The sequence below is a fragment of the Microtus pennsylvanicus genome, chromosome 21 (assembly GCF_037038515.1).
Source record: "Microtus pennsylvanicus isolate mMicPen1 chromosome 21, mMicPen1.hap1, whole genome shotgun sequence".
NCBI classification, from domain to species: domain Eukaryota; kingdom Metazoa; phylum Chordata; class Mammalia; order Rodentia; family Cricetidae; genus Microtus; species Microtus pennsylvanicus.
Window position 1 is genome coordinate 32,776,770 of NC_134599.1, and position 14,628 is coordinate 32,791,397.

Consider the following 14,628-nt stretch of genomic DNA (forward strand, 5'->3'; position numbering starts at 1 on the left):
ATAATTTGTAGTAATTTAGGTATAATAACATTCTGGTAGTTTTAGAAATAGCTATATTTTAAAGCACATTTTCGGGCACAGTAAGTCCTGTGATCGATCAGTTTTATGAATCTACATTTTATGTACATCATTATAGATTTATTAGAGTTTTGGAAAACGTGGTCATAGTTGCATTATATGCGTTCTTTTGTACTCATATTGGTTGCAGATATTTGAGCCTGAAAAATCTTAAAATCAAATTAGAATCACTGAGAAAATTAGTAATGGATATCTTACCCACTATTTATGCACTAAAATTAATATTAACGGCCTACAAATAGGTTAACTTAAATAGTTCATACCTTACATGAGAAGCTCCGACTCGGGACGTTTCTTGCTAATTCTGATATCTTGGATTTATTCTGCAGGTGATACTTTTTCAATCTTATTTTATTGTAATAATGGTTGGCGAAGTTACAGTAATTCTGTTTCTGCATGCATTTCCCAAGGTGAGGAACACTATGCTTCAAAGCTCGGAGAAAGAATTTGGTCGTCTGCTGCATGGTAGCAAAGTCCCTGGTTTCTGACCCCTTCACGTGTACGATGTCATATGTGTAACTATACAGTAATGGGATCTCAAGCACTCGAGATCACCACATCTTATCCCCCCCTCTGGGAGTCATGAGCCCCTGAGGTCACAAACAATTGCAGACATCTGACAGTTTAGGTTAAGTAAACTGAAAAACTTGTATGAGTTACAGTTCCTTCAAATCATACTTCTTGGCAGGTCTGACTTAAACATGTCATTTGTGAGGTCAGTTTTACTAGGCTGAGGCTAAGCAGCAATGGTTCGGGTGCACATATGGACAAACTAAAACAAAAAACAGAAAACAAGAAACAAAATAAAGATGTGCCAACAAGTAACAACTCCATGGGAATCTCAGGAACTGAGGGGGTTCCGAAGCAAAACGGCTTTTTACCTTACATAATTTGGGGCGTACCACTGGTTTGTGTGTGAAAGACAAATGAGAAAAGTCTGGATTACTTAATAAAAGAGGGGGATTAATATTTGTTGAGTGTTGGCCAGGTGCCAGATACTTTTCATCTATTCGTCTAATTTAAGTTTCCTCTATTCTTGATGAAGAAATGATAATGTCATTTGTTTAACAGGTGACCCAACAGTGGCTCTGGGAAGCTTCGGACATTTCCTCAAGTCACCTGGTCCAGCAGAAAGTCCAACTGTTTTGCTGCCTCATCTTGTACATGAGTTATTGAACTTAACCATAAAAGGATAAAAAAATAAACCCGCAAGATGCACAAATGAGATATGGAGTCATCTTTGGTTTCTGCCGGAAGGTAAGTTCATTATAACAGCCATAGCCAGAGATCCAGGTTCAGGCTTTGGGCCTTGCATCTCGGCCTCAATTTCTTCACTTGTAAAACAAAAAAATAACCACGCCACTTACTGTCTGGGGTTATAGTTTTGTAACAAAACCAGAAAATTTATGTTAAGAATTTAGTACAAGTACCTGGCACATGGTAACCACTCAACAAAAGGCTTTTTAATATATTAGCATAGTAATAATTTAGGTATGTTGAACACTGTTGGGTGTAGCACAGAAACACCACCGTCAGCGTCAGTTTTATCACAGATCCGATCAGCTATGACGTCCCCTCCCCCCCTTAAATTTTTTATGTCGCAGCAAAATAACAGACCAGTGGAGCAGCAGCCTAGAAGAAAAACGCCCCTAAATCGCTTAATTTGTCCCCATATCCTCAATCCATTTATCCACCACCTGCATGAAGACAGTGTGCAAGGAAAGGGATACGGGTGGGGTAGACAAATGGGTGTTCTCAGGAGAACCTACTCGTTTCCCCGTGCAACTGCGCATCCCAGGGCGTGAGGGAATGGTACCAGTTACCACGCACAGAGGAGACAGGGATCAAAAAGGGGACCAGAGAACTCAGGAATGGCTGGAAGGTGGTGGGGAGAGGAATTAGGAAAGCGGACCCTCCAGCAACCCTCCCATACGTACGCAAATTGAAAGACAGGCCGGCGCCGGACACAGACGAGTAAGGCAGAGAAGACAAATATGAGAACCCGAAGCTCTCAAGAAGGAGGTGCAGTCACCTCAGCCTCGTCCACCCGATGTCTGCTTTCAGCACCCAGCAAGAAGAGACAACCTAGCTCGCGCCGCCCAGAGCTAGTTTGCAGCACGCCGTTCTACGTAACGCCAATCCAGCCAGAGGGTGAAGCACATTTCTCCATCTTTATTATGGTCAGAGGGTGGGATTTTTTTTTTTCTCTTCTGAATTTACTAGTCTTAAGAGACCCCTGTTTTTTGTTTTTCTGGTATTCTAACGAGCAAGAGACAAAGAGAGAAAGACGAAAACAGTGAGGAAACCCCTCTCTGTAACGATTTCACACTTCCCTCCCACTCCGGCTCGCCCTCACTAAAGATGGCTACCAGAAAACTGGTGCAATGACGTGACGCCGCTGTCCTGGTTGCCATGGAGACGCGAATACCGGAAATGCGGAATTCGGGGAGGGCGCACGCAAGGGCTGTGGGCCAGAGGCCTGGCGTCACAGGTCCTGACAGGGAAGAAGTTGACAGGTCCTAACTGGGCAGAGTTGTGGCAGGCACCTCCGCGTCCAGCCAGCTCTGGGGATGGAGTCGCCCGTCGCAGCCGCTGGGGCTGGGGAGACTGAAGCGGTCTCGGGCGAGGGTCCCGTGATTGGAGGTGCCAGCCAGGGATTGGCGGTCTCGGTGCCCAAGGGGGTCGCCCGGTGGAAGCTCCTGCGACAGGTAAGGGCGACCGCTCGCCACCTCTGGCCACTCCCCTCCCAGGTACCCGGCGCGCGGGTGGCGCTCAGCCCCGGGACGCGACTTCCCACTTTGTCGGGAGCCAATCGAGAAGCGTCCACTTGCTTCACCCACTGTCCCACCGAAAAAGGGAGGATCTGGCGGGGTTGGCTGCGAGCGGGACACTTCTAGCTGAGGTCCCGGAAACTCAGATCCAAGTAGATTCCTTTTGCTTGCCCGCCTCACGGGTGGGACCGCCTCTCCTCACCGCGCGCTGCTCTTTCTACCTGCTACTTTCTAGCTGGGCTTGTGGTCACCGACTTCCACGGCGCACCTTAGGGTCCTGCATTTCTGGAGATCTGCGTGGTTCACTGATGTGACCCTGCACGGGTTTCCACACATGAGAGTAAAAGGAGCAAGCAAAGTTACTGCGTTCTCTCTTCCCGCCACGTGAAAGTCAGACGTTTATCTTCTAAGTAATTAGTGGGGATACTCTCTGCCCAGCATGGACCAACGAATTCAAATAAAAGCTGTTGTGTTCTTAATTTTCCTTGGTCATTGTGTCACAGCAATTAAGAAGTAACAAGACACTGGCTCGGGGCACTGGGTCCTTACTGTGTTATTTTACTTAGCTTTACTATTGCTATTAACAAACGACCACAATGTCATATGTCATAACTTCCTTGAACCACATGGTAGTTTATTGATAAAGGCTGTGGTCACCTGCGTGGTTTAATGCTGTGTTTTTGGCCTATATACCTAGAATTCTTAGACTAGTTGGCTGACATGTTTTCGCGGTTGTGGTGGAAGTGTAAGAGAGGCACATTTAAAATCCCCGCTTACACATCCAGGGCTTGGAGTTGGCACACCCCAACATGTACACCAGGTGTGATCTGCTGGAGTGTGAAGGGACCAATCCTGAGGAGCCCTGGCTGCAGGATCTCCATGACAGGGGCGACAGTAGGATCTCAGAGAGGAAAGTCGGTGGTGGTGATCTTTCTCTCTCTTTAGCTTTATTATTTTTTTTTAAATTATATTTTAACATCCGAGTTATGCTAATCTCTGTCTTCATGTACACCTGCAGGCAGAAGAGGGCTCCAGATCTCATTACAGATGGTTGTGAGCCACCATGTGGTTGCTGGGAATTGAACTCAGGACCTCTGGAAGAACAGCCAGTGCTCTTAACTGAGTCATCTCTCCAGCCCTACCTGATGTTTCTTAACATGCTGTATTACTTCCTTGTATTATTAGTGTGACAAAATACGAGACAAAGCAGTTTGAGAAAGGAAGGGTTTGTTCTGGTGCACACTTTGATGGCGCAGTCCATCACACAGGAAGAATCAGGCAGCAGGAGCCGGAAGCACCTGCCATGCTGTGTTAGCACTCAGGAGGGAGAAAGAAAGCAATGGGTGAATACTTTTTCCCCCTCTATTTATTTAGTTCCTTCCTTCCTTCCTCCCTCCCTCCATCCCTCCCTCCCTCCCTCCCTCCCTCCCTCCCTTCCTTCCTCCCTTCCTTCCTCCCTCCCTCCCCTCCCTCCCTCCCCTCCCTGCCTCCCTTCCTTCCTTCCTTCCTCCCTTCCTTCCTTCCTTCCTCCCTTCCTTCTTCCCTCCCTCCCTCCCTCCCTCCCTCCCCTCCCTCCCTTCCTTCCTTCCTTCCTCCCTTCCTTCTTCCCTCCCTCCCTCCCTCCCTTCCTTCCTTCCTTCCTCCCTTCCTTCTTCCCTCCCTCCCTCCCTCCCTCCCTCCCTTCCTTCCTTTCTTCCATTTATTTAGTTTAAGACTCAGCCCATGAAATGATGATACCACAATCAGAGCATCTCCTCACCTCAGTGAACGTAATAAAGAAAAGCCTTTACAGGCATGCCGCGAGGTTAACCTTATATAGATAGCCCCTTCTAGACATGCTCAGAGACTAGGTCCTCTAGTTCTTGTCAAGCTGATCATCACTGTAAGCCTTCACATCACAAGATTCTTCGCTAAGGACGATGCCTCGCCAAGGCTAAAGTCACAGTGTAGGGAACAACCGTCCCTTTTGAGGTGGTATGGAAGAAGTGAATTTCTGCCTGTAGTGATTCAGTCTCTCACAATAGGGTTTATTGCATTTATAGCATCTATGGGCTTTTTAGGAACTGTTTAAAATGGCTGAGCCACTCATGAGTGTCTCATCTGTATTTGGAGGTGGAAAGCTTGAAGGAGCCGATCAAGGTTAGAAATGTGTGACTCTTAGTTGGGAGTGTAACTCAGTAGTAGAACACTTTGCATGTGCAAAGCCCCTAGTTTTGATCTCTACCACGGGGTGGGTGTGGATGGGGAGGGTTCTTTCTTTTGTGGCACATTTTTGTGATGTGGGTTTATTTTTGCTTGTTACCCAGCCCATCCCAATTTTGTCTCTTGGTACTCCCCAGGATTCCGATGATGTCTTATGGTCCTTTATATTAACTGTTCAATGCTTACTCTGGAATTCACATTTTTGAGAGGAAACCTATTTAACTAGTACATTATTTTTTCTAGGTGTTGCGATAAATTACTGACTTTGGGTTCTAGTACCTACCCTAAATAGGTGACATGTATAATCTATCATCAATAGCTAATGTTGCAGATATTTGATTTTCCTTTTTATCGAGTCCAATCTGATAGCAATGACAGTCATGTGCAATTTAGAGGTTTCAATGTCCATTCAGTTAAGGATCCTGAAGAACTGATATATTTTCCCTAACAAATAATTTCTTCTAAAAGCCTCTGGTAAGCCACATTTTGGCCAATTGCTGCGCCTAATTAGAATGGAGCTTTTTGGCTCCTCTGAGTCATCATCATACCCACAATCCCACCAGAATTACATAAAGAAGAGGGGTTGCCAAAGGGAAGGGGTGCACACACAGGCTCACGACCCCTACCGAATGGAATCGTGTACCTGCTGGACACATGCCTGCAGTCTGATTGCTAGAATGTCTCCTAGTGCAATTTAAAGCAGGCTTAGAGCGCCAGTGTAAATTGAGGCCCTGGATTTTAGGCTCAGGTCTGCCCTTGACTTTGATGAACACTTTATTGGACATCAGTTTTTCGTTGTAAGTGAAGGAATGAGGCTAGTTTTATTTCAGACTGTTCCACTGCTGATTAAAATGAAATTATCTTCCTATCTTCTAATCCCAGGTTTCACTGGAATCTTTAGATTTCGTTGCAATCTCTAGTGACTTTTTGATTGCTTCTTTCAGATTCCTATTTTTTTTTTTAGTGTTTGTTTCATTAATGTCTGCATTGATTTTCATTATTTCTTGTTCCCTAGCACTTTTAGATTCGGCTTTGTTGTTGCAGTTGTTGTATGAGTTCTTTATATAACCTGGCTGTCCGGGAACTAGTTCTGTAGACCAGGCTGGCTTGGAACGCACAGAGATCCACTTGGCTTTGCTTCCTGAGTGCAAGGATTAAATGCGTGTGCCGCCACTGTCCAGTAAGGCTCTTTTTTCCCCCAAGAATTAATTTTTTTAAGCCAGGTGGTTGGTGGTGGCACATGCCTTTAATCCCAGTATTCAACAGGCAGATCTCTGTGAGTTTGAGGCCAGCCTAGTCTACAAAGTGAGTTCCAGGGTAGCCATGACTATCTTATATACAGAAACCTTGTCTTGAAAAACAAAACAAAACAAAACAAAATATTTAATTTTGAATTATTTGTAAGAGGTGGGTTAGGATGTGTATACAAGAGTCCAGGTACCCATGGAGGCCAGAAGAGGGCATCAGATCCCTTGGAGCTTGGGTTACAGGCTGTTGTGAACCACTTCACAGGGGTACTTTGAACAGAACACAGGTCCTGTTCTTATTAACCACTGAGCCTTGCTCTTGGATAATTTTTGCTCGTTTAAGACCCAAGTTGTAAAAATCCAGTATGGAGCAGGGGAAGTGGACAAAAAGCCCCACCCTAACCAAGAAACTATTTGCAGTTGCAAACCTGCTGGACTGCCACTGGGCATTTCAACCACACTCCCGGCCACCCACACCCAGAACCAGGTGGCCAGCACAAAATGGACTCCATGCTTTTCTTGCATGCTTTTGTTTTATTAGTTTTTCTGTTATTGAACTGTACATACTCAAAACTCAGTAATTGTCATAGAACTGGAAAATCATTATAACCATGTTAATTTCATTTATAATTAAACTAGTTAAATATAAGAATTTAGACACACACACAAGACCTTGAGTTGCATCGTTAGTTTATTTAACTTAATTTTGGAGACAGAGTTTCACTGTGTAGCTCTGCTGTCCTGGAGGTCACTCTGTAGACCGTTCTGGCCTCAAGCTCACAGAAATCTCCAGCCTCAGCCTCCCAAGTGCCCAAGTGCTAGGATTAAAGGTCTGTGTTATTCTTCATTATGCTTTTCTTTCTTTCTTTCTTTCTTTCTTTCTTTCTTTCTTTCTTTCTTTCTTTCTTTGGTTTGTTTTTGAATGTAAGCACTCATAACTGATTATCTGTTATCCCAAGATTCTAGAAGCTCACTTTCATTTTTTTTTAATTCTAGGAATATTTTAATTTCTACTGTGACTTCCTCAATGGCCCTCTGGTTATTCAAGAGTATTTTTGGTCTTTAAGTTTGTTAAAATCATAAGTCGTTGTTCTCACTGTGTTTTGATTTGATTCATTGACTGTCTAATGTCTAACACTTCTTTTTTTTTTTAAATGCTTACTTTTAAGCCAGGTGTGATGGGGCACACCTTTAATCCCAGGACTTGGGAAGTGGAGGCAGGTGGGTCTCTGAGTTTGAGGTCAGTCTGGTTTACAATAATGAATTCCAGGATAACCAGAGCTACTACAGAGAGAGACCCTGTCTTGAAAAGCTAATACATAAATTCTGGTTATATATACACATATATGATGTGTATATATGTATACATATATTATATGTATATGTATATAATGTAATATAATCATATATGTAACCAAAGCATATGTTTACAATATATAAACATACAACACATATATACAAGGAATATCTATTTTTCTGGAAAAATTTGTCTTCTATGTTGGTAAAATTTATCATACTGCTGATTTTTATTGTCTGTTTCTTTTTGTGTTGCTTTCTTCTTCAGATCCTGGACTGAATTTTTCTACTTCTGTCTTCTTTGATATCACCATTACTTTTGCTAGTGGATTACATTTACAATTTTCTCCCAATATTTTATCTAGCTCTGAATTCAGTGAAGGATTGTGATCTTTTGGGGAAGTCATGTTGCCGTGCCTTTTAATATTTCTGATGTTTTTGTGATGTAATTCGTAGAACACTGCTTTGAATGTCTCTTCCATTTGTGTTTGGAGATCTTATTGAGCAGCCTTATTCCCGAGGCTCATTCTGTCCAAGGAGGGGAAATCAAATGATAACAACTACAGAATCAAACCGCAAAAGATAGGAAGGTTGATGAAGAGGCCACCAGGACTGTGACAGTGACTGTAAGCCAAAGACTAAGAAAACGGCTGTGAAGTCATCCATGTAGGGTAAATGCAGAAATTCTAGGTGATTAGGGAAATGAAGGAAGCACGGAGAAGACAAGTTCAGTAAACAGAAAGGAAGGAAGAGCTAATGCAGAATGTAAGTTACACAGGAGAAGAGTGGTGTGGGAGCTCCTTCTGTTGCTTTTATTGGTTAATGAATAAAGAACTGGCTTGGCCTATAGCATGGGAGGAGATGGGTGGAGTCGGAGAGATACAATGGAACCACCTCCAGAGACAGAAGCACTGAAACTTTGCTGGTAGGCCATGACCTAGTGGTGATGCACAGATGAATAGAAATTGGCTAAATTAAGATGTAGGAGTTAGCCAATAAGAAGCTAGAGATAATGGGCCAAACAGTGATTTAATTAATACAGTTTCTGTGTGATTATTTTGGGCTTAAGCTAGCTGGGCGGGTGGGAACCAAACAAGCAAACAAATGGCCCCTCCTTCTACAGAAGAGAGAAAAGATTCAAAAAGATTCCTAATAAACAGAAAACTGGAAAATAAAATTTAAGGGGAATAAAAATGCAAATTTAAAAGTAAACAATTTCAAATTTCTTTAGATGGGGGCTATAGAGATGGCTGAACAGATAAAAGCCCTGACTGACCTTTCAGAGGACCCAGGTTCAATTCCCAGCACCCACATGGCAGCTCAGGGAATCCAATATCTTCACACAGACATACATACAATCAAAACACAAATGCACCTGAAATAAAATTAAATAAAAAAAAAGACTGGGTGGTGGTGTATGCCTTTAATCCTAGCACTTGGAAGGCAGAGGCAGGTGGTGAGTTTGAGACCAGCCTGGTCTACAAAGCAAAGGTTTTAGATGAAGTCAGTATCATGTATATTAAAATTAAAATGATGATTAGCATGGCTTCAAATAAGAATGATACATAAATTTGAGAAGTTTTCTATATTGGAGAAAATAAAAAGCAAAGTCAAATTACTACTAAAAATCCTTTAAAGAGGGTCTGTTGGTGTCTGGGCTGGACCAGAGGGGAGGCGTGGGAAGAATTGAGACAACTGGCGGGACTTTATCAAGAGGGAGTTTTCAGGGGACCCTCACGAAACCCTGAGTTCACATCCTGAACATTCACCTGTGTTTATTCTCCAAACAGCTTTTATATCAAAAGGTAAACTGAGGGGTGGGTAAGTTCATTAGCTTTCTGTTTCCGGGGTAGCAGGACTTAGGTCATGTCTGCAAGTATGGCTGCTCCGTCACACAGACTGAATTAACTCCTCTTCCCAGGCGATCTCCCATAATAACAAAGAAGGAGCAGAGCGGTATTAGCATATCCTGACCCTTAGTTTAGGATGGCGACAGTTTGGAAAGGCCAGGTGCAAACTGTGGCCTGAGAGTCTGGCTGTAGAAATATGGGCCTGTAATATGGCCCTAAAAGGGTCAAAAAAAAAAAAAACTGGGAAGAAGAGAACACAGAAGACCTGAAAAAAGAAAAAGATTTGGTTTAAGGCTGGAGAGATGGTTCAGCTGTTAAGAAAACTGGCTGCTCTTCCAGAAAACTGGGTTTGATTCCCAGCACCTACACGGCTGCTCACAACCATCTGTGTTGCGGGAGGTCCTCCCGCTCTTCCAACCTATCGCTGCTGAGATACTAGCCCATTGGGGCGTGGTCTCGCTCCCTTTAGAAAAGCAGCCACTTCCCTCTTCTCTCTCTCTCTTCACTTCCTGCTCCGCCTTCGACTAGACTCCTTTCCTGGTTGCTTAGAGGGCTGTTGTCTGGGACAGTGATCTGTAAGTTTTTTCCCCATTAAATAAATACCACCCTAATAATCATAATCCCAAATTGGTGTGGCATTGTTTGTGACTTACGCCTTCACATCTGTGACTCTAGTTTGGGGGGGGGGTGTCTGTGGCCCTCCTCTGACCTCCACAGGCAACAGACACACACCTCATGCACAGACATTCATGCATGCAAAATACCCTTACACCTAAAATAAAAATTAGAAAAAAAGATTGTCCAGAAATGAGAAACATTAGATAATTGTACGAAACGAAGTGTAGTAATAAACAAAGACTAGTTGTAAAAACATTGCCGAAGGGTGTGATGAAAAAGTAGGAAGTACAATTTGCAAAAGAAGGAGAAAGGATGTTGGAGTAGCTTCTTTTTGGGTCCTCAAGAATTGGAGAGTTCTGGTGATATGCAGAGATGAGGAGTGAAGGGGATGTAGCAGAATGGTCAGGACTTCTAGGCTCTTGGTTCTGTGCTCGGGGTCCAGGGGTGGTGGTCAGTTAGACTGCTAGACTTTCGGTTATATGCACTGTGAATGTTGTATTTTGATTATATTGAAATTCTCACATCTATTAATATATTGTCTCATAGTCAGTTTGGCTGCTGGGTCCTACACACACACACACACACACACACACACACACACACACACACACACACACATTCCAGGCTCATCTTGTACAATTCCTACCATCTCTTAGGGGCCTCACATTGTTTTCATAGAAAATAATATTTAGAGACAACAGTTTGGGCACTAAGTATGCTAATTGCTACAAGTTTGACCACTGAACTTTTCAGTGTTGGGCATACATATGTATTTTAAATTGTAAGACAAAATATAAGCCTTCAGTGTTTGTATTATACTTCTTTTTTTAAAAGATTTATTTATTTATTTATTTATTGGTTTTTCGAGACAGTGTTTCTCTGGTGGAGCCTGTCCTGGAACTAGCTCTTGTAGACCAGGCTGGTCTCGAACCCACAGAGATCCGCCAGCCTCTGCCTCCCGAGTGCTGGGATTAAAGGCGTGCGCCACCACCGCCCAGCCTAACATTTATTTATTATGTACGCAGTGTTCAGCTTCCATGTATGCCTGCAGGCCAGAAGAGGGTGCCAGATCTCATTACAGATGGTTGTGAGCCACCATAAGGGTTGCTGGGAATTGAACTCAGGACCTCCGGAAGAGCAGTCAGTGCTCTTAACCTCTGAGCCATCTCTCCAGCCCTTGTATTATACTTCAACTTGGATGTGGGGCTGTATGGTTTTTCCTAATACTCATTAATCTTACAGTTCTCTCTCATTTCTCCATATATGGAAAACTAACACTGTAAAACTAGTCATTTGATTTATCCTAAAACAAATAAACACACGTACACACATGCACACTCACACATGTGCACATCCACAAACATATATATGCTGCCCAAGCATACACAGGCACATACACACACATGCACACATACATATGTTGTGCATACACATACATGTACACACAGTCATATAATAACATGCCTGCTTTAGTTCTGGCCATTAAATATGTTCCTTGTCTTCTCACTTCCTTCAGCTAACAAATGTCCAGGAGAATAGTGGATATAAAAGCCTTGTTAACTCTGGATTTTCTAATTTTTTTTTTTTTAAGATCTCAGACTGGCGGGGCGGTGGTGGCACACGCCTTTAATCCCAGCACTAGGGAGGCAGAGGCAGGCGGATCTCTGTGAGTTCAAGGCCAGCCTGAGCTAGTTCCAGGACAGGAACCAAAAGCTACAGAGAAACCCTCTCTCGAAAATAAAAAAAAAAAAATCAGACTGTTAAACTGTTGCTGTCTTGACTGTTCCCAGTACTCTGACATGTTTTGTCTGTCTTCATCTGAATTAGTCTGAATAATCCAGTACACTATTATTGGGACCTAATCTTATGCTATGTGTAATATAACCCCAATATTTGATTTTATTTCAAAGGTTCTGAAGCAGAAACAGCTGGATGACTGTCTGAAACATGTCTCTGTGAGAAGATTTGAATCATTTAATCTGTTCTCAGTCACAGAAGCCAAAAAAAGGGGAACTGAGGAAGAGGCTGGTGTGTGGGTCCAGTACACAAGCATCCTTTATCCTGAATACAGTATCTCCTTACGGTGAGTGCTCTTCTAGTTGAGGGTTGAAGAAGGAAACCCGTGCACCAAGCATCCCTATGTGCCTGCTGTGAATTTTCAGCAGTCTTTGTTAGCACTCAGCTTTGCAACTTGATGTTGGAAAGTCTGTTGCCTTTAGACAGAGTATTTTATGCTTCTGTTTCATAAAAAACACAGGTATCAAATGAAAGCAACAACTTTAAGAAATACTTTTGAAACCTTCTAAAAAGACAAGTAAATTTGCTCAAATCACTTCATTGAAAGATAACTCTCATTGTAGTTTAGCTCATTGCTGCTTTATTTCTAAAAATCACCTTTTATATTTATCGTATGCAAGTATCATTTATCATATTGTTTGCAAGTTTGTACTCTTGCAAAAATCAACATCTAATAAAGACATGCTTGTTTACTATCTTAGTGTTCTATTGCTGTGAAGACCAAGACCAAGGCAGCTCTTATAAAACAAAGCATTTAACTGGCTTCCAGCTCCAGAGGGTTGGTCCATGATCATCTTGGTGAGAAGCTGCCAGGCATGGTGCTGGAGCAGTACTGAGAGCTTTATATCCTGATCCACAGGCAGCAGACAGAGAGAGACCACACAGGGCCTGGCCTGGGCTTTTGAAGCCTCAAAACCTTCCTCCAGTCTCCAGTAATAGATCTCCTCCAACAGGGACACACACACACACACACACACACACACACACACACACGCAACCTAGGCCACAAGGCCTAATCCTTTTCAAGAATTTCCACCAGCCCAGGACCAAGCATTTGAGCCTATGGGGACCATTCTCATTCCAACCACCGCATTTAACTGAGGCTCAAACTTCATGCAGTGTCTTTAAATAAACTCAGTACTTTTAGAAGCATTAAAAAAAAAATTTAAAAAGATATTCTGCTACCTTTACTAAGTCTTGCTGTGTTGTCAGACAAGAAAAATAATTCATTTAAGGATAAAGTGGGTTGCAAACAAGGGGTTCATTTAACTGTTCTCTCAGCATTGGATTTTGACAAAAAAGCCAAGTTCTTTGGGGTGAAGAAGACTAAGTAAAAAGAGAATTTTTCCAAGCTATACTTCAAGTAGTAGTTATCTGAAAATTGAGCTTTGGTATTTTTCCCGTTTATGTTTTGTCATTCTCAGAATAGAACCAGAAAAATAGGAGCTATGGGTCTTCTGAGAAGCATGCAGACTGTTGTCGTTTTTAAAATTATCTATTCAGAGATAAGAGGGTTGCAAACTAAAGTAGCAAGATCCCACTTTAACTGAGCGAATTACCTCCTACTTATATCCTGATGTTTGCAACAATACTGTAGTTGCTTCATTTTTATAAAACTCTGCCTTTTGTGACAGGATTTCACATTTCCGGGGGAGAGGGGGCACACATTGGTATCAACTGTAAGAAGAACAAAAAGCGGCTTGAGTGGGGGTGTGACTGAACACGGCCTAGACGAGGCCAGGAATGATGTTAAGAGGTCATTGTCATTAGGATGTCTGTTGGCAGCACTTTAGGTTGAGGTTTCTAAATTTTCAAAGGTGCCAAAATAGCTAACCATTTGGGTAATTGACTCGAATGGGGGCGAAAGAGCAGGTGTAAGGATCTGAGCGGTTTTTTTTAAATAATTAATTAATTATTAATTAATCTGAGACAGAGTTTCTCTGTGTAGCCCTGGCTGTCCTGGAACTTGCTCTGTAGACCAGGCTGGCCTCCATCTGACAGAGATCCGCCTGCCTTTGCTGGGATTAAAGGTGTGCGCCACCACTGCCCAGCTAGGATCTGGTTTTTAAATACTTTTTTTTTCATATTTATTTATTATGTATACAATATTCTGTCTGTGTGTATTCCTGAAGACTAGAAGAGGGCACCAGACTTCATTACAGATGGTTGTGAGCCACCATGTGGTTGCCGGGAATTGAACTCAGAACCTTTGGAAGAGCAAGCAATGCTCTTAACCTCTGAGCCATCTCTCCAGCCCCCTGGTTTTTAAATACTTGTTTTATTGACAGCACCAATTAAAAGACATGAAGTCAGTGACTTGAGAACTTGCCTTTACATTAGTTATGAAATTCTATCTAGAGCATGGCAGTCACTTTTCTTTTCTTTTTTTTTTGGGGGGGGGGGGATGGTCTCACTATGTAGCCCCTGACTGACCTAGAACTCACACCATTCAGATGTGTTTGGCTTTGAACTCACAAAGACCCACCTCCCTTTGCCTTCTATATGTGCTGATATTAAGGCATATGTCACACACTCGGTAATTTAGTGTTTTGGTGTAGGTAATCTATTTAGTCCTTGCTAGAGAGTAAAGTACATTACATATTACTAAGTGCATATTACTAAGTGTCTGATAAAAGCTAGGTGCTTTGATATGTTCTGGTTCTGGGAATTTTTTTTTGTATGTTTGTTTTTGAGACAAGGTTTCTCTGTGTAGCTTGGAGCCTGTCCTGGAACTTGCTCTGTAAACCAGGTTGGCCTCAAACTCACAGA

General features: G+C 42.7%; 2 protein-coding genes across 5 annotated transcripts in view; one reads left to right on the forward strand and one right to left on the reverse strand.

The window, feature by feature from the left end:
- The window catches only part of Prepl (prolyl endopeptidase like), a 31,102-nt gene extending 28,646 nt beyond the window's left edge, over positions 1-2,456 (reverse strand). Inside the window, exons 1-2 of one of the 3 annotated variants that reach the window (XM_075955565.1) lie at positions 2,016-2,456; positions 342-850 (exon numbers count right to left, since the gene is read on the reverse strand). In XM_075955565.1, the coding sequence (XP_075811680.1) occupies positions 342-542 (201 nt within the window). In that variant the 5' untranslated portion in view covers positions 543-850; positions 2,016-2,456. The remainder of the gene's footprint in view (positions 1-341; positions 851-2,015) is intronic. The other 2 variants (XM_075955566.1, XM_075955567.1) reach the window with 2 other exon arrangements.
- A 51-nt stretch (positions 2,457-2,507) lies between these two features.
- The window catches only part of Camkmt (calmodulin-lysine N-methyltransferase), a 391,397-nt gene continuing 379,276 nt past the window's right edge, over positions 2,508-14,628 (forward strand). The window contains exons 1-2 of one of the 2 annotated variants that reach the window (XM_075955374.1): positions 2,508-2,786; positions 11,973-12,145. In XM_075955374.1, the coding sequence (XP_075811489.1) occupies positions 2,649-2,786; positions 11,973-12,145 (311 nt within the window). In that variant the 5' untranslated portion in view covers positions 2,508-2,648. The remainder of the gene's footprint in view (positions 2,787-11,972; positions 12,146-14,628) is intronic. The other variant, XM_075955375.1, reaches the window with a different exon arrangement.